This window comes from Nerophis ophidion, linkage group LG03, assembly GCF_033978795.1.
Source record: "Nerophis ophidion isolate RoL-2023_Sa linkage group LG03, RoL_Noph_v1.0, whole genome shotgun sequence".
Lineage (NCBI taxonomy): Eukaryota > Metazoa > Chordata > Actinopteri > Syngnathiformes > Syngnathidae > Nerophis > Nerophis ophidion.
Window position 1 is genome coordinate 90,760,182 of NC_084613.1, and position 26,835 is coordinate 90,787,016.

General features: G+C 38.4%; 1 protein-coding gene across 1 annotated transcript in view; it reads right to left on the minus strand.

Moving 5' to 3' along the window:
• Window positions 1-26,835, minus strand: part of LOC133550236 (arf-GAP with SH3 domain, ANK repeat and PH domain-containing protein 2-like) — a 116,028-nt gene that overhangs the window by 59,606 nt on the left and 29,587 nt on the right. Inside the window, exon 2 of the mRNA XM_061896401.1 lies at window positions 10,827-10,899. Coding sequence (XP_061752385.1) covers window positions 10,827-10,899 — 73 coding nt within the window. The remainder of the gene's footprint in view (window positions 1-10,826; window positions 10,900-26,835) is intronic.

Below are 26,835 nucleotides of genomic sequence, written 5' to 3' on the forward strand. Positions count from 1 at the left end.
CGGTATGTTTTAGCGCTTTCATGGCGAGTTTACTGACAGATATAAGTAAGAACTTTACCCTACTTTATCATCTTGTTATGTGACATTCAGCCTCCGCTGTTGCCATTGCTAATATAGAGAAAAGAAGAAGCCAAATGACTATGCGGTCTTCACAAACTACAAAGGCGGATGCACGCATATTTCAGGACTTTTACAGATCCCAAATACAGATCAGCAGGTACCAGAAGGTAAGAAAAGTTGTTTTTGCATAATATTGGGAAACAAAACAACTGATAACATGTCTTACCTTTTACACACACCATAATAATACTCGTATGTTGAAGCACAGTACAATCCATCAAGCGGTACGGCTTCACAGCTTACCAAAGTCGTACTAAATCATTTTGATAAGATTTTTGAGCGCCGTGTGTAATGTTCTATATTTTCAATGGAACATATAACATTTTGAGGAAATGAAAGGATTTTAAGTGCGCCTTATAGTCCGAAAAATATTTTACTCAGAAATAGGTAGAGCTGTTGTTTTTTTATGTTTAGTAATGTTAAAAGTGCAATTTAAACGTTAATAATATGTTGAAAATGTTGGTAATATGCATTTATGTAAAAAAAAAAAACAAGAAGTTTATGGCAAGCAGAAAGATGACTATTTTCCTTAAAATATGCATCGACGTTTGAAGTAACTCAAAACTCGATTAATCGAACAAAATAATTGATAGATTACTCCACTACTAAAATAATCGGTAGCTGCCACAATTTGGTACAGTTTTTAAAAAATAGGGGTCTGATTGAACTTTGACTGACCTATAATACATGTTTACTAACTAAACATTTTTAATTCAAAAACATAAATTTTAACAGCACAAACATAGCGGAACAAATGAGACATTTTTAACAGAGTTTTGTTTGGGGTTAGGTGCCAACCTTATGTATGTATATAGATAAGGTCTATCGCTTCTAAAATATTTAAAAGACGAGGGTCTAATTTAAACTCTGACCCAAAGTAAATAGCAGTCAATTGGCAAGTGAGGTCTAAGGAGAAAGGAACAATACATTTTTAACTCCTTGAAATACCTGTTTTGAGTTATGATTTTTAGGGTGGAACAGATTATATTAACAGCACACAGCAATGCAATTTTGAAGAAATTCAATATAAATGATCATTTATGACAATTTTTTTGTTTTTCATTACATTTTACTTTTGTTACTGTATGTAAAAACCTACATTCAAACCATATATTTTTCCCTTTGTGGGAAAAATAAAAGTGTATCCATCCATCTATCTATCTTCACACTAGAAATGCAACGATATGAAAATTTCATACTACGGTTCTTGTGAGCCAAATTATCACAGTTGTCCAAAATTGTTTAATGTGCTCAAAAAGTACAATACACACTGAAATCTTTTAACCAAGTTGTATCTTCAAAGAAAGAAAAAAAGAAATAAATGGCATAGTAGAGTTATGTAGAACATTGCGTTATATTGGACCAAATGTATTTCAATATGAACAGTACACACAATCAAAAATAGCATTGTAATTTTCACATTAAAAGACTTTGTTGTATGGTACAAACAAAACATAAAGAACACCTTTAACAGACAAGTCAATGCACATTTTTAATGTAACAAGTGAATATTCAGTCAAATATCTATTTGATTTGAAATGGGTATGCAGTGAAAACTCCAACTATAATGTGAAGGCTTTCATCTGAAATTAAAATCCAGTAGTGTAGTCTTAAAAAACATTAAACGTGATGCATTTTCAATCATTTTAAGCACTCACAGGATCCTTGAAAATGGTTAAAAGCAATAACATGGTGTTTTATTTCTGGGTTGTTTTGTGCAATTCCTATGTCTGTGCAGGCTTTGATTAGATTAAGAACATGTGGAAATCTAATTTTGCTGACAGTATGGGTGTTTGTGTGAGAATGTGTGCAGTACATATCCCATAAGACATGATCCTGTCCGGACAACATGATTCAAAATGGGCTAAAGTGTTGCATTATTTAAGAGCTAGGTCTTCTTGTCCTGCCAGTTAGAGGTGTTGAAACAGAGTACTGACTTCCACCAGTTGATTTTTTGTCAGTTAGTTTGGGTTAAATCTGTGAGAGCAGATCTGCTCCTGCAGACAAACAGCAAAGCTGGGGATGCTGCTGTTGGTTTATTCATTATACGCTAACAATCTGGCAGGCTGGCAGGTCCCTACAACAAACTTTTCCTCAACGTTACCCATGTCTTCCTCCCTTGCCTCACTCGCTCATGTTGCTCAGATCCTGCAAGCAGCCTGTGTGTCCTCCTCTCTGTGCAAACCAACTCATATTCGGTCTTCTGCTTTTCCTCTTCCTTGTCATCCTTATTTACGCACATCTACACAAATTGTTTGAGGCCGTCACTGGTGAAAATCACGGTTTTCATCAGTCACACATTTTCCTAGCACAGAGAAAATTGAGCAGAAAGGGAAGGGAATCTTCCCCATGTTTCAGCATACACAAACAGAAGTTAACCAATAGGTCAAAGGCAGGGCTATTTAACTAAATTGTTTCAGGGGCCACCTTTTCCAGAAAGCTAAGGAACGTGGAAGTGGATTTGTCCTTTAACTATTACTTACTGTGTTTTAGGGCAGGGCGATAAAACAAGATCAATATATACAGCGATAGGAACATAATCAATATGATGAAATGTGTTTGATAAAATGTTTGACTTTTTTCTTCTTCTTCGTCGGAAAAAAACATGGTTTCGAAGCATGGTTGGTTGCATGAAAAAGGTAGTCGCTCTCCGGCAACCGAGCAAGGCAGGAAGTGATCAGTGATCAGTGGGAGTGACACTGATCAAGTAACAGTATTAAATATCAGGTTTGGTTGCACCATATTGTTGTCGCACGGTTGACTCTTTGCATGAAGTGAGAAGATAGAATATAAACCAAGAAAAGGTGCTGCAGGGGGCGAAGAAATTGTCAATAAAGCAGGAAAAATCACCTCGACAGTATGGCTGATTTGGGGATTTTTTAAAATGGTCCGTAGTCAGACCAATGTGGTCTGTGAATTATACAAGCCGCTTGTCCCCACCAAAACCGGTAATACCCAACCACCGTCAGGGACGGCGTGGCGCAGTGGAAGAGTGGCCGTGCGCAACCCGAGGGTCACTGGTTCAAATCCCACCTAGAACCAACCTCGTCACGTCCGTTGTGTCCTGAGCAAGACACTTCACCCTTGCTCCTGATGGGTGCTGGTTGGCGCCTTGCATGGCAGCTCCCTCCATCAGTGTGTAATGTGTGTGTGAATGGGTAAATGTGGAAGTAGTGTCAAAGCGCTTTGAGTACCTTGAAGGTAGAAAAGCGCTATACAAGTACAACCCATTTATCATTTATTTATTTACCTTAGAGCACAGCTGTAACTTCCTGGCACTAAACGTACAGAAAAATAGTTCTTCTCGGGTTTCTCTAAGTTTACATTTTCAAAATTTGCGCTATTTTGTTACACTTTATCAAGCATTTCTTACGTATTCCTTATATTTACACCTACATTTATTGTTAAAGGGGAACATTATCACCAAACCTATACAAGCGTCAATATATACCTTGATGTTGCAGAAAAAAGACCATGTATTTTTTTAACCGATTTCCGAACTCTAAATGGGTGAATTTTGGCAAATTAAACGCCTTCCTGTTTATTGGTCTTTTAGCGATGACGTCAGAACGTGATGTCACCGAGGTAACACACCCGCCATATTCATTTTCACTCTACAAACATCGGGTCTCAGCTCTGTTATTTTCCATTTTTTCGACTATTTTTTGGAACCTTGTAGACATCATGCCTCGTCGGTGTGTTGTCGGAGGGTGTAACAACACTAACAGGGAGAGATACAAGATGCACCACTGGCAAGAAATCTGCCGCCAGACCCCCATTGAATGTACCAAAGTGTCTTCACATTTGACCGGCGATGCTAAGACAGACATGGCACAGAGATGTATGGATAACCTGCAGATGCATTTGCAACGATTAAGTCAACTAAATCACAAAAGTGAGTTTTGTTGATGTTGTTGACTTATGTGCTAACCAGACATATTTGGTCACGGCATGACTGCCAGCTAATCGATGCTAACATGCTACGCTAATCGATGTTAACATTGTATTTACGCTAGCTGTATGTACATTTGAAACTAGATACCCACATTTAATGCGAAACAAACACTTACCAATCGACGTATTGCTTTCCTCTCTGCCTTAATAGCTGAGGTGACTATAATCAGAGAAAAGTTGCATTATAAATAAAAATGTTAACATTTAAATATATATTTTCCTGGTCCTTATTTTCAATCGATCATAAAAATATCAATAATTATTGCTATCGACCGATATAAAACAGTTTCATTGGGGTACAGTTCTCAGTAATGTCGCCCAGCACTTCTGTAAGTCTGGGTTGCTTTTCTGTGGCATCTGAATTTGATCATTTAGCTGTTTTTGCCTGGACATACACTTGGCCCATTGGCTGTGGAACACAAATTAAGGAAAGCGACCACGCATGGAATACCAAAACCAGCCCTGTTTATTAGCTTTCATTGTGCACAAAACTATTAATGTATAGGTTCTAATCCTTTGCGCAGGTCCAGACCAATATACTTTTAAAAGCTTGTAAAAAAAAATTTACTATGTTTTGGCCCATGAAACAGTTTCTTTAAATGAGAAATATCATCACGCCCCAAATAAATTCTAAAGAATTGCTTTATAAAATTAAGTTATGTGATGTTTAAATTGATGAATAGAATGTATAAAGTCTTGTTTATTTTGCCATAAACATTTTTTTTTGTTTTTTAAGATGTACTAAGGCACATTACTGTAATAACTTTCTATGGTCTGAATCAAGTCGAATTTCATCCAAAATATGTAATGGACTATATGCTGTATTGTAGTCTAAAGCTGCAACAGCACTGCTTATTTATGTTTGTCTTGGCTGATTGAGGAGGCCAAAAGTAAAACATCACACAGCATTTCATGTAGCTTTTATATTTGTATTCTAAACATGCGCGCGGCTCTGAGTAGATTTCCGTCATAGATTTTTAAATAGCAAATCTTAAAATGAGCCTCTGTTAGTTCAACTTCAAATACCAGCAGGCCGGCTTGGAGAGTGTTTTTATTGTCAACACTATCAGGGGTTCTACATTTTGTTGTCACAGCTTACAATCCTGTTTACAGTGAAAGCAACACTGCACCTCATCAATGTTTCAACTGCTGAACCTTTTATGCACATTTAAACAGGAGCATTTTTAAAGAGAAAACCAGCGAACTGTTAATGTTCACACAGAAACCCACAGAGACGCAACTTCAGCGAAGCGTGTGAATGAGTGACGGGAGGTGAGAGCAGGAGTGTGTCTGCGCCTTTGTGGCCCGTCCAGCTGTTCCTTTGAGAGTTCGGATCAGACAGCTGTCGCTAGGCCATACAACAGAGCTCATAGTGTTCAGAGAAAGATGTGCTCAGCACATTGTTCGCAAGTCTCTCGCCCCTCGGTGCCTCTCTTTCTCGCACTCAGCGGGGGACTCTCTCGGGCCAAAACAAAAGAGGCTAGAAACACCCACTGCTAGCACAGCCAATCAGCATAGTAACAAACATGAACACACACTTATACACAGTGCATACAGCACACACACAAACACAGAGAGCATATTTCCAGTGTATGAACAGGAATCTGTACGTGTTCTGACTGCAGAAGAAGCTCCTCTGTCTGGGCTGTAATAGAGGAGACTGGCAAGGCTTCCTGACTCCATGCTGATGGGATTCAAAATAGTTTCTGAACTTCTAAGTGGAGCAAAATAAGAACACCTATTTGATCCACCATGGGAAATAGTTGGGATTTTGGATTCTCTCTGTGTTTCAATCCCAGTGTTCTATGCAGAACTCTGCTCACTATGGTGTTGTTCACACTGTGGCTCAATTCCAATTTTTTTACTTTGACCTCTATTGGATTTGTCCATATCATTGTGGACAGTGCAATTCCGAATTTTTCATATCCAACCCAGGCTTCTTTTATATGTGGATATATATATTGGATACATATTAGGGCTGGACAACTAATCAAATCTTAATTTTGACTATGGCTTCTTTTGATAATGAAAAAATAATAATCGCAAAAAAACGATTAATGGCCGGCGTAACGTGCATTCAAATTCCGGAGGTTGTGACGGTGAACCAGATGTGGAGCGAATGAGTTTAAAAAAAAGAGCATGTTTACGAGAAGTTTGGAATGTCAACATGGTTGCTACTTTTTATTTGACAAAGGACTAATAATATTCCTAATTAATAATAACTAAACCAAACAAATAAGTAAGGCATATGATTTCCATGTGATTTCACTTCAGCCAGGATGGAGTCACATAATTGGCCAATAAAACGGATCCAGCTGATAAACACAGACTAATATCAGGGATTTTGACATGAATTTAAGTGAAATGATGTCACTGTGAGTAGAAGGAACATTTGTTTGGGAAAATAATGTGTCCAGTACACTGCTCATTAATCCCCGACACACTCAACTGCCCTGTCCTGAACTAAACAATGGTGAGACGGTCACTTGAAACAGCGACTCAACTACAAAGCTAAAGCTGAATAAAACAATCCATACACCCACAACACATCTCATCTGCTTGTGAACGACATCATCAATGTAACATTAATGTACAAACGGTGGTCACAACTTGAGAGGCTCTCTTTTTTTTTTAAAACAGCCTCAAGTGAGTCGCCTCTTTCCTTCTCAAGCTGAGAACAACCGCACAGCACACTTCATTCCTGCCTTCACATAATATTACTGCACTAACAAAATAAATGTTTCGAAAAATACCTTGCACAAGCATAATGTACTTGAAGTTATTTATTGATACATTTGTACAATTATTAAGATTTAAAAAAATACTGGTCAAAATTGTCCATAGATGTATTGCATCAATAAATGTGAGGATTTTTAAATTAACAAATATTTTATATATTTTTTATTTTACACAAAAAGCACACACTCTGTGGTGGTTAAAATAAATCTAAAAGGGCAAAAAACTTAATTCTATTGCTTTTTATTTTGCAATTGTTATTTAAATGTATTGTTACTGCTATTATTATTATACTTGTGGTTTATTCGTTACTAATTTAGTTCATGGTTTTTAAAACCATTTAGAGCGAGTTTTTGTGGTACAATAAATAATTGTTTAATTAATTGTGATAACAATATCAATCAAAATACGTGTGATTATTATTTTTGCCATGTCTGTCCAGCCCTAATATATATGCGATGCATCTTCAATGTAAACGCTCATGTGCTCACGTCGCATTCATCCGACCAAAACGTCATCAATAATTATTCCTTCAAAAGACGGTTACAAAATAAATATTGACAACGAAGTAGAAAACAGGCAAAATAAAATGTTTTAGGAACTCATGTCTCGCGCTGCTCGGCCATTGGCACACTTTTCAAGCAGATATCAAAGCAAATGATCCCATAAAACTGCAGGAGCCACAATACTGTACATGTTCTCTTCCTTCTTAATCTTCTAGGCACAATAATTTGGTTCAGAAAATGTTGACTTTGATTGCACAAAATCCTTGAAATTTCCAAAAATGAACCAGTACTGACACCGACTTGAGTTGAAGCCATTTTTACTTGACATCATGTCCACATGCGGGTCAGATTCCATTCACATTAGAAATCGGATGTTATTTGTAATGTAAAAAAATCAGAATTGGACATCTGATCCTGCGGTGTCAACTTAACCTGTAAGGCTTGTGCCGCAGTGAAAGTCAATCCAATCCAATCCACTTTATTTATATAGCACATTTAAACAACAATAACGTTTCCAAAGTGCTGCACAGGCATGTTAAAAACAATATTATGCTCCACCAATGACTGAATAAAACAAAAAATGAATAAAAATAAAACCAATAAAAACAATATAAAAACAAATATGATTAAAAACTATTTTAAAGGGTAAAATCAATTAAAACAGTAAAATAAAAATCAAAGTGTATAAAAAACAGAGGACAACAGAGGACAGAGGACCACACAACTCACGAAGTGTTAAAAGCCAAAGAATAAAAGTCTTCATGGAATCAATGGATGCAACCACCTAACATGCTTTTTTGCTTCCAGATGCCATTAATTAACAATTAATTCCACACAATTAGCAGAACATCAATTAATTAATGGACTGTATGCCTTTTCCTAACTCAGAAACTTGGGTTCAGACCTTCCCCAAGGCCAAACAAGCCTAAGATTAGGGATGTAACAATATAAACATTTCATATCACAGTTCTTGTGACCAAAATTATCTCGGTTATCATTATTATCACAGTATTGTTTAATGTGTTAAGTACTTATACACACATTGAATTATTTAAGTTCTATTAAAAACATAAATTAAATGAATAGACACAAAATATACTTTCTTCGGAGAGGAAACAAACATTGTGATGTTTTTTTAACGAGATATGTTTTTATTTGAGTGTTTGAATGTGTTTATCTTCTTCCATTTTAATTTTTTAAAAGTGAAAAAAAAATGTTATTGATGAAGGCAAATTAAGTGTTTACTTTGCTTCACTTCTTGTTCATGTGACATCATGCGAGTTCCATTCCTGTTGTAAACACCACCGTTGTGTTAATATCAATCAATCATCAATCAATCCATCCTTTTTCTACCGCTTGTTCCTCTCTGTGTCGCAGGGGAGGCTGAAGCATATCATAGTTGCATTCAGGCGGAAGGCGGGGTACACCTAGGACAAGTTGCTTTGTCATCGCAGGGTCAACTCAGACAGACAACATTCACACACTAGTTTAGTGTTGCCAATCAGCCTATTGCCAGGTTCATGTCTTTGAAGGCTTGAGGAAGCCAGAGTACCCAAAGGTAACCCACGCAGTCACAGGGAGAACATGCAAACTCCACACAGAAAGCACTAGGATCAAACCCAGTACCTTCTTATTGTGAGGCACACACACTAACCCCTGTGGCACCGTCCTGCCAACAAAGTTTATTTATATGGCCTTTACACACAGGTGCTTCACAAACCATAATTACATCCTCGGATCTGAACCCACATCCGTGCAAGAAAAAACTCAACCCAATAAAGTTTTTAAAAAAACACCTATGTCTGTGTCGTATTCCATATAATTCAATCCATATAATTGAAAAGCTTATAGTACTTGCTAAGACAGCAATGTTTTTAGTGAATTTTAGATTTTGGTATGTCGTTTCTTAATGGGAAAGGACACCAATTTGATATGCAATCATGTTAGCATTTAAAATGACCAGCGAGCTAGCGCCAGTCAAGTGTGGATATACACAACATCATAACGCTTTTTTCTGATCATTTTAATTTAAACAAACTGAGAGTTTTACCGTGATTATCATTTTTACTACGTTTTGTTACATCCCTACCTAAAATGTTTATTGTGCAATAAAAAAATACAATGCTTTTTTCACTGCAGCTCCTTCTGCTGGATTTCACGTGTCACTGCCCCTACGAGGCCCCAATGGAAGTAGAAAGTAACAATGGTAAGTAAAAAATTATTCCTCAATCTGCACTTTATTCTGGTTCTGAACAAAAATCTATTGGCCTCTATCTACTCAAATTAGGGGTGAAACGATTCGTCAAAGTTGTCGACAAACATTGAGAATAGAAATTAGTCAACGACAAATTCACATGTCGACAATAGTCGGTGATGTCATCACTCATGTTTTCCCAAATGGAAGCAAGTCAGCTCGGCCAATTGCAACAACATAGCAGGCGAAACATGTTAAGTGTGGTAACATTTCACCCTAATCTTGTTAAAAGCAGAACTTGGTTTTTTCGGCAGTACATCTTAGACACGGGAGCATTTAAAGTGGTGACACGATGTCGGACATCTGGAGGATGCAATCTCAACTCTGTAAAATCAACTTGTTCCCTTAGTAGCTCACTAATAAGTATAACACAAACTTTGAAAGAAAATAGATTCAACTATTATTTTAGCCAAAATCCTCTCCGTCTAAATCAATTTAAGTACTTTTTTTATTTGTCAGGAACTTCTGGTGAGATGGAGCATCAATTTACAACACAAATAAAAAAGGCACAATAACAAACATCATACACACACACAGACACACAAATAAACAATTTATTAGATATCTGAAATGATAAAAAATAATCAAGTTTATTAGATTACTAAAAATGCCAGGAGTTAACCAATAATGAATAATATACCAGTGTGCAACTTTTTAAAAACATCTGTGTTGGCCCTGCAATGGGGTGGCAACTTGTCCTGCCTTCCGCCTGAATGCAGCTGGCATAGGCTCCCTCCAGCACCCCGAGAGGGACAAGTGGTAGAATACGGATGGATGGATAGATGGATGGATCACAAAATGCTTGCTTCTTTTGAGGAAGGTAGATATCTTTGGTTTATATTTTTATTGTTGCTATTTTTTCTGTCCTTTTTTTTCGTTTATAAAATATACTTTTTTTACTGTCTGCATTCGGGTTGTCCTTGCATTTAAAAGTACAATAGTTTAATAGTTATTTTGTTTTTTGTAACAACCATAATAGCAGCACAGTTACAGTATACATTGATATTTCTGAATTAATTATTCATCTTTATAAGCTACCATATGGCTAAAAAATTCTTAAGCTGAATTTAAAAGCAGATGGCTAAATTACAGCCACTGAATAATTTTATGCTTGATTATCTGATTTGTCAACTAGTGGTAAGATGATCAATGACCAACCGACTATTACAATAGTCAATAGTTGCACCCTTAGTGGAAATTGGTTGTGTTGTTTTAGCACAGCCCTACAAACTTACCTAGCAGAAAGGGAGACTTACCCAAACCAGACGTGTAGATGGCCTTCACTGATTTTTTCATCTTGTATAGAACGCTGCGGTCCACATCTAAAGCCTGAAAACAGACAAAAATTGTGGAAAAAACAAAATATGTCAGACAAAGAGGACTTTGTTCCAACAAAGGTCAGTCAAATTTGTAGTGGCGATTCTTAGAAATCACTGTAATTTAAGTCGTCATTGTTTTGCCAGTTAATAAGATGATACAGCTCATCATTTTAGAGGCCAAGTACTTTGAAGTTGACACTCTGAATGCATGCGGTGTGTGTCTCTGTGCTGTCTCGACACTGACTGCAAACTAATGCATTATTCAGGCAAAAGCTAAAAATAGGTATGAGCTCCCTACAGTTATCATGTTAAAGGGTGAATGTGTGTGTTGGCATACACAGCAGTTACTGTATCCGCATGCTAGGTGGTAGGTCAGGAGCATATGATGACTTAAACAAAATGACATTCCAACCATACCGGCCATAACATCAGGTACAACTGCACAACCAAATTAAGATTGATATCAATTCATTATTTTCTGGATCTCATAATGGCCAGCACATGCAGCTGAGACAATATAACACTGTACCAGTGACATAGGTGAGAGTCTGTCAGAATAGTGTGGGGGAATTTTGAGGGAGAAAACTAGGGGGCTCTATGTTATTAGGTACATCTATCCAAATGCATTGGGGGCCATGTAGGCTACATGAACCCCAAAAACCTGCTGTTCAAATTAATTGCCCATTGAGGGACCAATAAAGTGGTTTGCTTTGAATTGAACTAAATTAACACATAATACATATCCTAGTCTTTGGGCAAAATACTTCACCCTGGCTCCTGATGGGTCTTGGTTAGCGCTTTGCATGGCAGCTTCCACCATCAGTGTGTTTGTGTGTGTGTGTGTGTGTGTGTGTGTGTGTGTGTGTGTGTGTGTGTGTGTGTGTGTGTGTGTGTGTGTGTGTGAATGGGTGAATGTGATGTATAATGTAAAACGCTTTAGGTATCATTCCAGGTATGGTCGAGCTCTATATAAATACAGACTATTTCCCATATCAGATACACACAGATGCATACAAAAAACACCACAAACACTCCAAGTCAGCCTCAATATAGACACAGAGCTCAAGCACCCCAAGTGACCCAGAGAGGGACAAGCGGTACAAAATAGCTGAATGGATGAAAGTAGTGTACACACAGACGCACACAGACACACATACACGAGCGCGCATACACACCCATTTACGGAACTCATATTTCCTGCGATGAATCTGTTAATCCAGTAGGATTTAGGGAGTCTTTACAGTTTGTAGAGTCATCTTTTAACTAGGATTGCACGATGTAGACAATACACCAGGGGTAGGGAACCTATGGCTCGCGAGCCAGATGTGGCTCTTTTGATGACTGCATCTGGCTCTCGAATAAATCTGAGGTGACATTGCTTAACATGATAAGTAATGAATAATTCCACTTGTAATCACAGTTTTAAAAATAACGTTCAAAATATAAAAAATTCTCATGCTTTTTTATGTTCAAGAAGTTGCGTTAATGGTGAGAAGTTATTTATTTATTATTGGTTAGTGTGGGGCTTCTTCAGCCCACCAAGCACCGACATGAGAACCTGTTTCAGGGTTACAATATTGTTTTATTTTTCAATAAGTCTCTCAGTTGCTTTCCAGCAATTGACTTTTTCTCTTTCGTTCTCGCTCGCGCTCTGGCTCCAGCTCCAACCCCGTCTCTCCTCCCGGCTGCTGCTTATAACAGAGCGACAGGTGATTAGATAACAAGGCCCATGTGGGCCATCTATGCACCCGTCGCTGATTTCGAGGCCGGTCCTGGCAACACTCCGCTTCGCCTCAGGCTCGCAGGCCACTCCCCCTCCACAGTTAGCTTCAGAATAACAATGTTATTACAAAGAATAAGAGACCTATTATTATACTCTAGAAATGTTGGTCTTACTTAAAAATGCAGTTGTGTTCAGTGTTAAAAAAAATATCGTATGGCTCGTTAGGAAATATATTTTAAAATATTTGGCTTCTTGGCTCTCTCAGCCAAAAAGGTTCCTGACCCCTGCAATAGAGGATATAAATAACGGTAGAGGTTTTTATAATATTGTCATATCGTGGTCGTGTCCCACAAATTTGACAGCGACAAGCCAACAAAGGCGTCCTCAACGCGATGTTGCATTCTCGTTACCAGCTTATGCCCCAAGTTTTGACTGTGTTTCTAACAAGTATCATTATCATTGAAAGCCCCTAGGACAAAGAATAGCAAAACATGTTACATTACACACCCTAAAAGAGTACAAAATAAGAATAGCTGAACACTCAGCTCGATCTCTTGAATATGAACAGAGGTGTGCGGATTGATACAATAACATCTTTTTTTAAATGACACCCGTTTTTGTAATTTTTTTATTGTTTACAAACACAGGAAATAATACTAAATGGACGTTTTTGATTTAGATTTTTTGACACTACTGCCCATGTAACAACTTGGTATCGGATCACTATCCAAATTTGTAATAAGTTCGATTTACGATTGTTTTCCCTACTTTTTAAATAAGCCAATGATATAAATCCATCCAGCCAGCCATTTTCTTCCGCTTATCCGGGGTGAGGTCGCGGGGGCAGCAGCCTAAGCAGAGAAGCCCAGATTTTTCTATCCTCAGTCACTTCGTCTAGCTCTTCCCGGGAAATCCCGAGGCGTTGCCAGGCCAGCCGGGAGATATGATACAATGATATGAATGAAAATCACGTTTTTATATTATTTGATCAATAACTAGTAGTTTTGAATGACACTGCATACACTGCATCTTACTCTTAGCGAAATTCTAATTTGGATAATTTTTCTCTTTTTGGACCAGACATAAATTTTATTTTTTTAAGGAATAATTTTCAGATAGCTAAGTTAATAACTCATTCTACATTCAAAAATGTAGCTTTTCACATTGCATAGAAATAAATAATTATCTCCAACACTGAAATTAAACCTAAAACAACTGTCTTGAATAAAATATTTATGTAAATACACATTTAGTATTGTACATAGTTTGCAAATAAAGTAAAACATTGAGAGGACTATAGTTTTGATAAGTAGATACAACTCAGGCTTTTCCTTTGTACGTGCACCACATTTAATGTAACTTATTGAAACAACAAAAAAATCATTGGTTATTACCTTTCAACATTTTAAAATAAGTTTAGATAGAAACATTTAATGGAGAAAGTAATCACCTATTAAGAGTAAATTCAATTAATATTAATAATAGTTTGAGAAAATAATACAACCGGAAATGATGCAATACATTAATGCTTACATACGCAGCTAAATTAGGATCCTTTGTAACTGTTTCGAAATATCACTTATATCACTTATATGCTAAATAATATGTATCGTGAAATACATCGTTATTATAGGAGACTACAGAATATACAACAATATAGATTTCAGGCCATATCGTCCATCCTTGCTATAAACGTGGTAAGAAATCTTAAAACTGTCAACTACTAATGCAGAAATGACACTACAGTACTGTATTAGAAAACAAAGCTACCACAAATGTAAGAATTGTAGAATAAAAAGCTAATTAATCCATTGATTGAGCTGTAATTGTCAATCAAGTCAGTGAAATATCTCAGCGGAAAAAAAAAAACATTTTAATATGAAGTTCACCACCAGACCGACCAGGGTAATAAATACACAACACTGCAAAAGTGTAAATACCTTATTCGTATCATTATTCAGTTAGTTGTGTCTATTGAAGTTAGAGATCCCCTACTCAGGCCTCACACATCATTTGGAAACTGCACAAAAAAGGTTGTTTTCACAACAAAAGCAAAGGAGGTCTTGCTTTTACAATACTGCCAGAACGACTACGCCCCAATAAGATGTTTTAAGTGTAAACGATACGACCAAGACCTCTGCTTTGAAAGTTTGATCGTAATATGGTGGAGTTTAGCTTTTGAGTGCAATTGTTTCCAATGGATCACTACTCCGTCATGAGAACAGTAATAATTAAAAAAAAAACTACATGTAGCAATTTTCATTCTATACTGATCTTCAATATTTGTTATGTTGCAGCTATTCAAACTATTTGAGGACATAAGGTAAAACAGGTTTGTGGTTTTTGTTGGCTTTTAGACAGGAGAAATTTGAAGATTGTTATTAGCACACCACATTAGACACAAACAAAATAAGTCATTATGTTTTTTTACAAATGGGAACATATTAATTCAAAGAAGTATGATATATGTTTTTAAGTGCATATTGCTAAAGCAAATGTTTGATTTAACATTAAGAGTAGCCTTGCACACAGCAATGCACTTCACTCACCTAATTAAGTCAAATGTCATATATAAGAAGCACTGTCTATCTTAGGGCCTTTTCGACCTCTGCTTGACCTCAAGAGGAGACCTATAATAACCCTGTAAATCAATTTGACCAAGAAAAGTCGTTACACACAGTCACATGGCCTATCACATTAACTCAAGGTCTTCCTCGCTCTGTTTTGGACACAAGTACACTCATGAGCAATTACTATTGCATGTTTGCAGTCTGCAGCCTTAAGTGATGTGACTCGGCCTTCTTGTTTGGAGCGCGCTCTAAAATTAGCCGGTTTTAACCCAGAAACTATTCCGAAGGGAATTTCCGCTGCTGTAGAGCTTTTTAACAGTGTGGGATCACAGCGAAGCATCGTACAATAGAAGCTGCTTTACAAGCACGCTCATCACGGCGTCAGCATTCCCCCCCACGGCGGCTCTCATGAGCACAGGCCCGAGCATGAGAGTCCCCTCTGACTAAACTAAAATAATGCTCATGTTAACACATGACATCATCTCTGTGGTTACGATTGGAGACCATCTGTTGCAGGCCATTCTACACAGCGTTAGTGCTGAATGGGACATAAGGGACGTTGTCATGGAGATCCATTTATATGGATACAAGTTTCCCGAATTGCAGAGCAATGTGTAAATGAAAGTCCAAAATGGATAAGAGGAAGTGCATACATTCAGTAGCGTGTCAATTCAGATGAAGTACTAAATATATCTGAAATATTAAAGGAACACAGGGACGTGCGGTCAGGGTAATATTTGTTCATTAAACTGAGTAAAGAATGTATTTTCTGTATGACTGTAGTCTTTTTTTAACATTTACTTGAGTAAAAATCACTAAATCGGCACAAAACCCTAACATCTGGCTTAAGGGAATCGTGCCTATTTGTGGAAAGTGTAAGAAGCTGAGGGTATGGCTTATCAGCTGGTCTGCCTTCCCCAATGTCACTAAAATATTGTTTGCAGAGACATTTTTGCACCGCGACTTCCTTGTTTGTGGACAAGAAAATCTACAGCCTGTTTAATTATTTTAATGTAATTATGACATAATTTTTGCAAATCGGACTACTGCTTATTACGTGACTTCTTCCCGAATGTGAAAAAAAGTGTGTGGTCAACCAAGCCAAGATGACTGTTGTCCAGCAAGCAGCGTGCAAACTATCTGAGTACGCAAATTCAAACTATGCAATGCTATAGATCCCCATCAAAAACAAAATTCAGAGTGATAACAAGGATTATCCGTCGATCGCAATCACAAACATGTCAAACTAACTGGTTATCCAATAATCCTTATACACGACAAAACAGATGAAAGCTTGAAAAAGCATGAAGACCTACAACTTATTTGTTAAGGAGATTGGTATCAAGACTTTCCTGGGTAAATAGGCATCGTTTGTGCTCGGCTAAGTCTACATTTCATTTAACTTCACGTCTACAGCCTTGTTTGTTGCCTTGTTGTTATTGCATGCTCCGTTTACGTTCTTAGTTATGGCTTTATCAAAACATAACTATAGATCCCAACGTTGTGTAAGTGCTGAAAGTTCCACTTATGATGGCTGCATTTGGTAAAAGATTAAACACTCAGGTTTTGCTCACATTTGCTTTCGTTTATTTAGCATTGGTGCTTTACAAACACTCGTAGCAAAAATGTGTTTTAAGAGCTTCGAAACAAGATAAGATACAAATAACATCAACATAATATTTAAATTGGAAACACTAAACATTAGAATTATATCAAACAAACCTTTAACAAAGTGATCACTGCAAACTTGTGAGTTTATCAACTCTGCTCCTTTGATCTGGAGTTTGTACCCCTATTCTTGTTGTCTTTCGTAAAATCCTGCACGCTTTCACCCTTTAATGACCTCACGAGGAACTCTGAAGAAACATTTATCCTTTTCGCAAACGGGTTGTACAGCTGAAAACAATGCTAGCAAAGGGCATTTTTCTTCAAAAAGGCTAAATGGCGCCTCGTAACCGTTGTGAACAGACACAGAGAATTAAGGGTGATTGTGTGCAAGCAGACACATGCTGCTACCATGTTATAACAGCGGAGAAAGCCAGTCTTTGTTGTTTTTTTGTGAAGAATCTTGTTTTAATGCTCTGCTGAAAGAATTGATGAATGAATGAATGAGGTTTCAAATATGGAGGGCTTGTATACAGTTGTGGTCAAATTTTACATACATTTGTAAAGAACATAATTTCATGGCTGTCTTGAGTTTCTAATCATTTCTACAATTCTTTTTTTTTTTTGAGAGAGCGATTGGAGCACATACTTGTTGGTCACAAAAAACATTCATGAAGTTTGGTTCTTTTATGAATTTATTATGGGTCTGCTGAACATGTGACCAAATCTGCTGGGTCAAAAGTATACATACAGCAGTGTTAATATTTTTGTTTCATCTGACATATAAGACCTTCTGGAGGAAAGTTCTGTGGTCAGATGAAACAAAAATTGAGCTGTTTGGTCACAATACCCTGCAATATGTTTGGAGGAGAAAAGGTGAGGCCTTTAATCCCAGGAATACCATGACTACCGTCAAGCATGGTGGAGGTAGTATTATGATCAGGGCCTGTTTTGCTGCCAATGGAACTGGCGCTTCACAGAGAGTAAATGGGACAATGAAAAAGGGTGATTACCTCCAAATTCTACAGGACAACCTAAAATCATCAGCTCGGAGGTTGGGTCTTTGGTGCAGGTGGGTGTTCCAACAGGACAATGACCCCAAACACACATCAAAAGTGGTAAAGGAATGACTAAATCAGGCTAGAATTAAGGTTTTATATTGGCCTTCCCAAAGTCCTGAATTAAACTTGTGGACAATGCAACAAGTTCATGTCAGAAAACCAACAAATTTAGCTGAACTGCACTAGTTTTGTCAAGAGGAGTGGTCAAAAATGCTACCAGAAGCTTGCCAGAAGCTTGTGGATGGCGACCAAAAGTGGCTTATTGCACTCTCTCACAAAAATAATAAGAGTTGCAGAAATTATTAGAAACTCAAGACAGTCATGACATTATTTTCTTTACAAGTGTATGTAAACTTTTGACCATGACTGTATCTAACATCAAATACTTATTTAAACTGGACTTCAACATATCATACAAAGTACATTTAAAGGAGGATAGATACATACAAATACATTAGAAGGCAAGAAAGACTCCTTATGTTATAATTATCTTACCGCAGCAAATAAATGAGATGAAGAAGTATTTGATAACATTTTTATCAAGGTGAATTCACCTTTCTTTTTCTTCTTATCTTAATGAGCAACTTGTATTACCTTAATTAAAGAATATGAATTTGAGTTTCAACAAATAAAAACAATTCTAAAGGGATCACTGAGAGAACACTCCAATCTGACGCAGTTGGAGTCAGGAATCATTCTTGCAAAAGTGTAGTCAATAAAAAAATAAGTGAATGTACTTCAGTAAGTTGTGTATACCTCCGTCAAGATGACCAGTTTGATCGCAAACACCTGGCTGCCACTCTAGTCCTAAAGTCGGTGGTAATGCGCATCACAAAAGGGAATGCCATGTGCTACAAAAAAACCTTTTTAGTGGATGTGGCAGTTACTGCCTGTAATGTAATGAACTTTATTTTTTTATCTGTGCTTCATCCATATCCTAATTAGAAGTTTCTCCTTGACCTAAGCCTGCCCTTAGTAAACTTTGCGGAACTTAATTTTGTAGATTTTCCTGCAAACCAGTCAACAATCGATGATCAAAATCTAGCCTTGGTGACTTCAGGTTTTGGTTACATTTTACTGAAAGCAAAGTACAACCTGGTGAACGTGAAGGTCCCTAAAAAGATTAGCCAGGCTGTTACCATCACTGCAGTTTAATTGGAATGGCCAATACTGCATGTATCAATGAAAAACATGTTTCACAAACGTTTCTAAATGTTTGCACAATAAGCCCTGCATTTCACAACTGAACAAGTAATTTAATTAAAACTTAACATGGATTTGAACGTATGATACACAGTACTTACTGTACTACCTCAAAACCTAATGGTCATACGTTAGTAGTACCATATACGAACACTTTATTTCCAAACAACCTAGAATATCATGTTAAAAAAAATAGTGTCGAAGTAATCAGGTTATCTTAATGACTTTCTCCACAGAAATTATTTCTTAGGGAAATGTGGGAAAGGCAGGCCAAAAATGATCTTATAACAGCCGTTTCAGTCAGCTGACCTGTTTAACGGTTTGTTGGTTGCCTCTCCTTTGTCTGCTGTCTGAAGACATTCCCGGACTATTGCATGCAACTCTGTCTCTGCCTCAATGTTTGTACCACTTTTAAGAACATGTAATGAGAAAACGTCTGCAATGCAAGAAGTTGATCCGTTTCTTTCAGAGGTTTGCAACTCCCTTCTCATAAGTTTCAAAAAACAAAAAAGCCACACAATTCAAAGCAATTCTACATGTGTAGTATTATTAGCGACAAACGCAAACACACTGTCTGATGTCACTTAACTTTAAAGTATTTCTACTAACCTTGCTTAACCAATTAAGCCTTCCTCCCATGGCAGTCATGTGAGGCATCCACATAAATCAAAGAGAGGGCTGAAGTCTAGCATTTAATTATTTAATTTTACTAGTATGTGTGCGTATTTGGTAAAATATATTGTAATTTTTAAGGCAACAGACAAAGAAAAAAAACACAATAAAATCGACACTAACATCATATAAACTATATAGGGGACAGCCACACTATCATTACATAGCTTTTGTCCGCTTGTTTCCTGGTGGACATCGGGTCAGACAAAGCTGCCTTCCACAGCTCCACATGTTGGCAGTCAGTCTAAACACAAGAACCTTTCCTGCTGTCTCCACAGCGGAAAAGCTGTGACTCATTCAAGACACATGTCAAATATACAGTTCCACCTTGCAGGCCCCGAATAATCCCGCAGGCAGAAACCTGAGGAGGCTGTGATGCAGTTGGGCTGTTACAAACATGTTCTGTTAACAGGTAACTCAATGGAAAGTCTGAGTTCATGCGCAAAAAAAAAAGAACTTTGGGCTGAGTTAGCAAAGCCAATATTTGAGTAAATAGTTCAAAGTAAGCAGGCCGCCAGCGGACCTTCCCTTGTCCGGTTTCTCTTAGACATCTGGAAGATGCGTCGTCATGCTAGCACAGAGCAAACTCTACTTTGAAGTTTATTAGAAACATGCGGCAACGGGAACCAACAGAGACTTTTTTGCCCACCCCAAGTGGACACCAATACTCATGTAAATAGCGTACTCTATAAAGAAGATAAAAGCAAAGTAGACAAAGGGTTTCTTTAAATTCCTGCCGAGATCTTCTATTGTTGGTACTCATGCACTGTGGTGCCAAACAGTGGTTCTGGTCAATATTTTAGTAGCTATCCATTTTCAGAACTGAAATGCCAAAAACCAGCGGACATGTATACAACTGAACGCAACTGTATTGCTCGGGACTTAACACTCTTTGTTTTTCGGACAAAAGGGTGTTTACATGGGTTTGCATGACGACATGAAAACAAGCCTCAAAGTGGAATGGGGTTGGTGGGGAGTGTTGAAACAGCATTACTATCTCCATTTAAACACTGTATATGGCAACAGCTAAAACTACAGTGCCACTATATGCAAGTATGATGCTTCTCCAGCAACATGCACAGTCACTACACCGATTGTGTGACCAACTTAGTATAATTACGTAAATTCATCCAATTCTAAAGCAATGAAAATGTCATTCATCCATCCATCCATCCATCCATCCTTTTCCTACCGCTTGTCCCTCTCGGGGTCACAAGGGGTGCTGAAGCCTATTCCAGCTGCATTCGGGGGGAAGGCGGGGCACACAGTGGTTAGAGTGTCCGACCTGAGATCGGTAGGTTGTGAGTTCAAATTCCGGCCGAGTCATACCAAAGACTATAAAAATGGGACCCATTACCTCCCTGCTTGGCACTCAGCATTAAAGGGTTGGAATTGGGGGTTAAATCACCAAAAGGATTCCCGGGCGTGGCCACAGCTGCTGCTCACTGCTCCCCTCACCTTCCAGGGGGTATACAAGGGGATGGGTCAAATGCAGAGGACAAATTTCACCACAAGTAGTGTGTGTGTGACAATCATTGGTACTTTTACTTTAACCCTGGACAAGTCGCCACCTCATCGCAGGGCCAACACAGATAGACAAAAAACATTCACAATCACATTCAGACACTCGGGCCGATTTGGCCCCGTTGACACTAATCTGGATAAGGTTATCCAGGGTAAATCCCACCTAACCTTAACCGTGTCCACACAAAACAATGCCATCATTTAAAAAAAAACTCCCCCCTCCGTCGCGATACAAACTAATACGCATGCACGGAAAATGCACACGTCATAGTTAACTCAAGTGTTGCTTTGTGTGCAAGTTCTTAAGTTTAACTTATCTGAACAATATCAAGTCTTGTGGTATTTCAATTAACTGGAATCGAGTGTGCTGTGGGGCCCTATAGTAGTGTATCACAACTGAGCCCTCATAAATTAATCAAATATTTAATAAAAGTACACAATCTGACAAAGAACACTTGACAACAATCATTCTAGGGATCTAGATATCTGGTCAGGACACTCCTCACTCTTTTGCCTTCGCCTTCATTGGCCAATCCTTTTTGGTGACTTTATATACTCTGCACCGAGACGTTGAGTCTGTGACATACATGGCGGACAATAACTGATACAGTCTGCTTTGCCAGTCCAAATGCATTCGCGGTTTTCCATAGTCTTCACTCGACGACCACGTAATACAAAGCACACGCTACCTTTTTTATCATATCCAAGGGAGCTCGCATTCTTGTTGTCTCTCCTTCGACAAATAGATGAATATTTTCAGTAAGTAGACTCAAAGCTGACCTGGACATTGGAAAGTTCTCTTGCCGTCTGAGAAGTATTGTATCCGAAATAGCTGCAAATGCTTTCTCTTAAGGTATTCATGTGTGATTTCCACAAGCGTCTGTACAGCCAAAAGGAGAAACACCGACATGTCTGGATGACTCGCCTTCATTATTCCAGTGGTTAGCTCAGAGTTACAAAACCACTTTATTATGAAGCTGGTTGTGGCGCGTTCTTTCTGACGTCACTTCCTGTGTGGGCCGCGGTCTTTCTGGTGTCACTTCCTCTCCGAACTCAGTTTGTAAACGATCAATGAGTCCATACAAAGCTAAGAGCCGGAGATTCAAGAAATACATGGCGCACATATCCGTGTAAAAAATTGTCCAAGGAGGGGGATCTTAAACGGGGCTTAGGCTAAATAACTACCGGTAGTCATTTAAGGGGTTATCCGGCTTAGTGTAGACATAGTCTTAGTGTTGCCAATCAACCTATCCCCAGGTACATGTCTTTGAAGGTCAGAGGAAGCATTGAAGTATTTTCAAATGTCTGTTTTGGGATTAGCAGTTGGTGATCATCATACTTGCCAACCCTTCCGGTTTTTCCGGGAGACTCCCGAATTTCAGTGCCCCTCCCGAAAATCTCCCGGGGCAACCATTCTCCCGAATTTCTCCCGATTTCAACCCGGAGAACATTTAGCATCCTCTACAACCTGTCGTCACGTCAGCTTTTTGTCCACACAAACAGCGCGTCAGCCAAGTCACATAATATATGCAACTTTTACACACATACATAAGTGAATGCAAACCATACTTGATCAACAGTCATACAGGTAACACTGAGGGTGGCCGTAAAAACAACTTTAACACAGTTACAAATATGCGCCACACTGTGAATCCACACCAAACAAGAATGACAAACACATTTCGGGAGAACATCCGCACCGTAACACAACCTAAACACAACAGAACAAATACCCAGCGCCCCTAGCAACACTAACTTTTTCGGGGCGCCCCCCCAACCACCTCAACATACCCTTGTGTTAGGTATTCAAACATAGAGCTGGGCGATGTACCGTAAATGATACTAATAAAGAATGCGTTCGATAAAATGTTTGATAATTTTTCTTCTTTTTCGGAAGAACCTAGAAGTTGCAAAGCAAGGTTGGTTGCGTGAACAAAGGCACTCACTCTCTGGTAACCAAGCAACAGCAGAAGTGATCACTGATTAGTGGGAGTGACACGCGAATAGCCAATTAGATCGCATTATCAACTCTCAATTTTGGCTGTGCCATATCGTTGCTTACCTGTTGATTGTTGAGTGAGAAGAGAAACTAAATGTGGTTTAAAAAAAAAAAGTGCTGCAGAGGGCGAAGAGATTGTCGATAAAACCGCAAAAGTGACCTCGACAGTATGCCGGTGTTTTTTTTGTTTTTTTTTTAAACAAACTGTAGTCAGACCAATTTCGTCTGTAAATTATGCAAGACCGAGACCAGTAATACCACACCACCTTAGCCACGCTCACTCTTTAGAGCACAGCTGTTACTTCCTGGCACTAAATCTGCAGAAAATAGTTATTCTCAGGTTTCTCTATGTTTACATTTTCACTCTTTGCACTATTTTGTTACACTTTATGAAGCATTTCTTACATATTCCTTATTTCTGCACCTTTCTTTTATGAGGTTATTGTTAGGTGTTCAATTAAATTTTTGAATTTAGTTTACACTGAGTGTAATGGTTGTGTTGACATTATTTTCCTTTTTGCCTTTAAAGCTAATGGGATTATAATCAGAGGAAGTTTATATTTTCCATACAAATGTTAACATTTCATATCTATTGTTCCGGGTCATTATTTTTGGTTAGGTCATACAAAATATCGATATCGACTGGTATGAAACACTTGTGATACAGTTTTCAGCCATATCGTCTATCCATCCATCCATTTTCTACCGCTTGTCCCTTTCAGCTCCTAAACAAGCACTATAAAAGAGTGCAGCAGCTGAAACCTATTCACCACACGCTGACAGAACTCGCGCTGGGATGACAACATCAGCAGCAGTGCGAAGAGAAAACAAACTTTCATGTTCACAGCTAAGGTGTTTTGCATTTTTACAAGCTGAGAGGACCTGGTTATATTGTTTAGTTTCCCCAAAGTGACTACGGCATTTTCCAGATGATGAAAAATGTCTTCGGGAACTGTATGGTGCTATGCTTGAAAAAAGAAACTCGCACAGGCCAAAGTTTTAAGGAAGGATTTGATAAATAATAATTAAGTAGCATAGGACTCATTAGTAGCACAAACTGAGGGTGTGGGAAAGAAGGACCAAATGTTCTGCTACGTTTTTGAAAGGGGTAACAGCTGACCTCACTTTGGAGACTCACTTTGGCTCTTGCTTGTGGACATATGCTTGTGGACATTGTGTCATAGCAGAGGCAGGAACAGTTACTACACACTAAAACGGAGATGACAGCGCTGGGGAGAATTGGAAGACAAATTGTACAGAGGATGCTGAAGCTTGCAATATGTTCTCATTGCAATATTTGATGGATTCGCTGTAAACAAAAAAGCAATAATGCTGTGGCAGCCAGATTTTCCTATAAACAAATGTGATCAGTGGTAAACCATTTATCTTGAGGCAAACTCAGACAAAATAACTATGAAGAAAATGCAGACGACACACTGCTGTATGTTGTGCCACGTGTATCGTGGTTAATTGGTAAACACATTTCTGCAAAGTAGGATTATTAGTAATAAATACAATATTTTCATAGTTGGATCATTAAGAAAACAATTCTACATACATTTTTTACATAATTAGAGCACTCTAAACATTAAATAACTCACACATAGTACCATTTACACTCGTTTCACCTAATATAGTAGCCCTGACTGCGTTTTACTGTAGATTACAGTAGGGCTGTGCGATATTGCCTTTTTTTAATACCGCGATATTTTTAGGCCATATCGCGATATACGATAGATTTCTCGGTATTTTGCCTTAGCCTTGAATGAACACTGGATAAATACAATCACAGCAGTATGGTGATTCTATGTGTCTACATTAAAACATTCTTGTTCATACTGCACTAATACTACTTTCAAACTTTCATGCAGAGAAGGAAATCACAACTACCGTATTTCCTTGAATAGCCGCCGGGCATGTAATATGTGCCTGCCTTGAATTACTGCCGGGTCAAACTCGCTCCCCAAATTTATTAGCGGATGCTTACTTTTACCACAGGGTCAAATTTGTGACGTCACAAGTGACACTTCCCCTGTCGTCATTTCCAAAATGGCGGAGGAGGTTTTTTTTGCTTTTACTATGTGTAAACCAGGGGTCTTGTTCCACAGCCATACAGATCACACTGATGGTTGTGATATAAAACAACTTTAACACTCTTACTAATATGCGCCACACTCTGTGAACCCACACCAAACACATTTCTGGAGAAAATTGGCTCTGTAACACATTATAAACGCAACATAAGAATGACAGAAATACCCAGAATTCCAATGCATCCATGACTCTTGGCTATATTATACACCCCGCAAGCACCAAACCCCCCCCTCTGTGCGTCGGTTGAGGTGGGCGGGGTTGGTGGCACGTGTATAATATAGCCAAGAGTCATGGATACATTGGAATTCTGGGTAATTCTTATGCTGCGTTTATAATGTGTTACAGAGCCAATGTTCTCCAGAAATGTGTTTGGTGTGGGTTTACAGAGTGTGGCGCATATTAGTAAGAGTGTTAAAGTTGTTTATATCACAACCATCAGTGTAAAAGGTATGGCTGTTGAACAAGTATTCATTGCAATCTCGTGTGAGAAGCAGCGATATGCATGCGTCCGGCTGATACGCACGCATATAGCATGGTGTAAAGGTGGGCGCGGTGACATGTTGTAGAGCAGTGGTCCCCAACCACCGTGCTGCGGCCGCAGAATAATTTTTTTTTATTTTATTTTTTATAATCACACTAAATTTTTTTACCGAATGCCATTGGTAAGCGCAGGGGTGAGAAGAGATTTTAAAATTATTAGCGCCTGCTTACTTTTACCGCATGCCTTGAATAAGTGCGGGAGTGAGAAGAGGTTTTAAATTAATTAGCGCCCCGGCGGCTATTCAAGGAAATACGGTAAGTCAATTTACCAAAACTGTATTTATTAAAGTTGTTAGTAGGTGACATTTCAAATGATGCTACATATTAGCAGTAATGCTATTTTTGGTAGCAACGCTTGTGCCCAACACATGACAAATTAAAGTTGTCTATTCGACATAATCCCGCTTGAAGCCGAACCACTGCCATACGATGGGCCTCGTGCTGTTTTTCTTGGGAATTATTTCTTCCTTCATTTGTTACGAGATTCGCACCTTCTTTCTCTCGCAACAACCCGCTAGCATCACAGCTAACGTTAGCCAAGCCGCTACCTCCCCGCTGGGCGAGGGTGTGTACGTATGTGACGTATGACGTGACAGTATGTAACGTATGTAAGAAGGTGCGCCTGCTTGTCCGTGAGAAAGAGACACAGGAAAGAGTGAGGAGAGCCTGTAGTGTAATGCTCGCAGTTAAAAACAACTGCGTGAGAACGTCTACTCGAATATTACGAAATAGTCATTTTCTATATCGCACAGAGACAAACCCGCAATATATCATGTATATCGATCTATCGCCCAGCCCTAGATTACAGTACTCACTGGTGGCCCAAATGATCCTCCAAGCGTCATTACTGTGTCTGTCGCCCGGGCACTTTGTTACATCCTGGGCATTTCCTCTAAGTTAGAACTGGCATTTTATGTGCTGAAACCACAGGTGGTGTTGTTCAGCGAAAAACTTG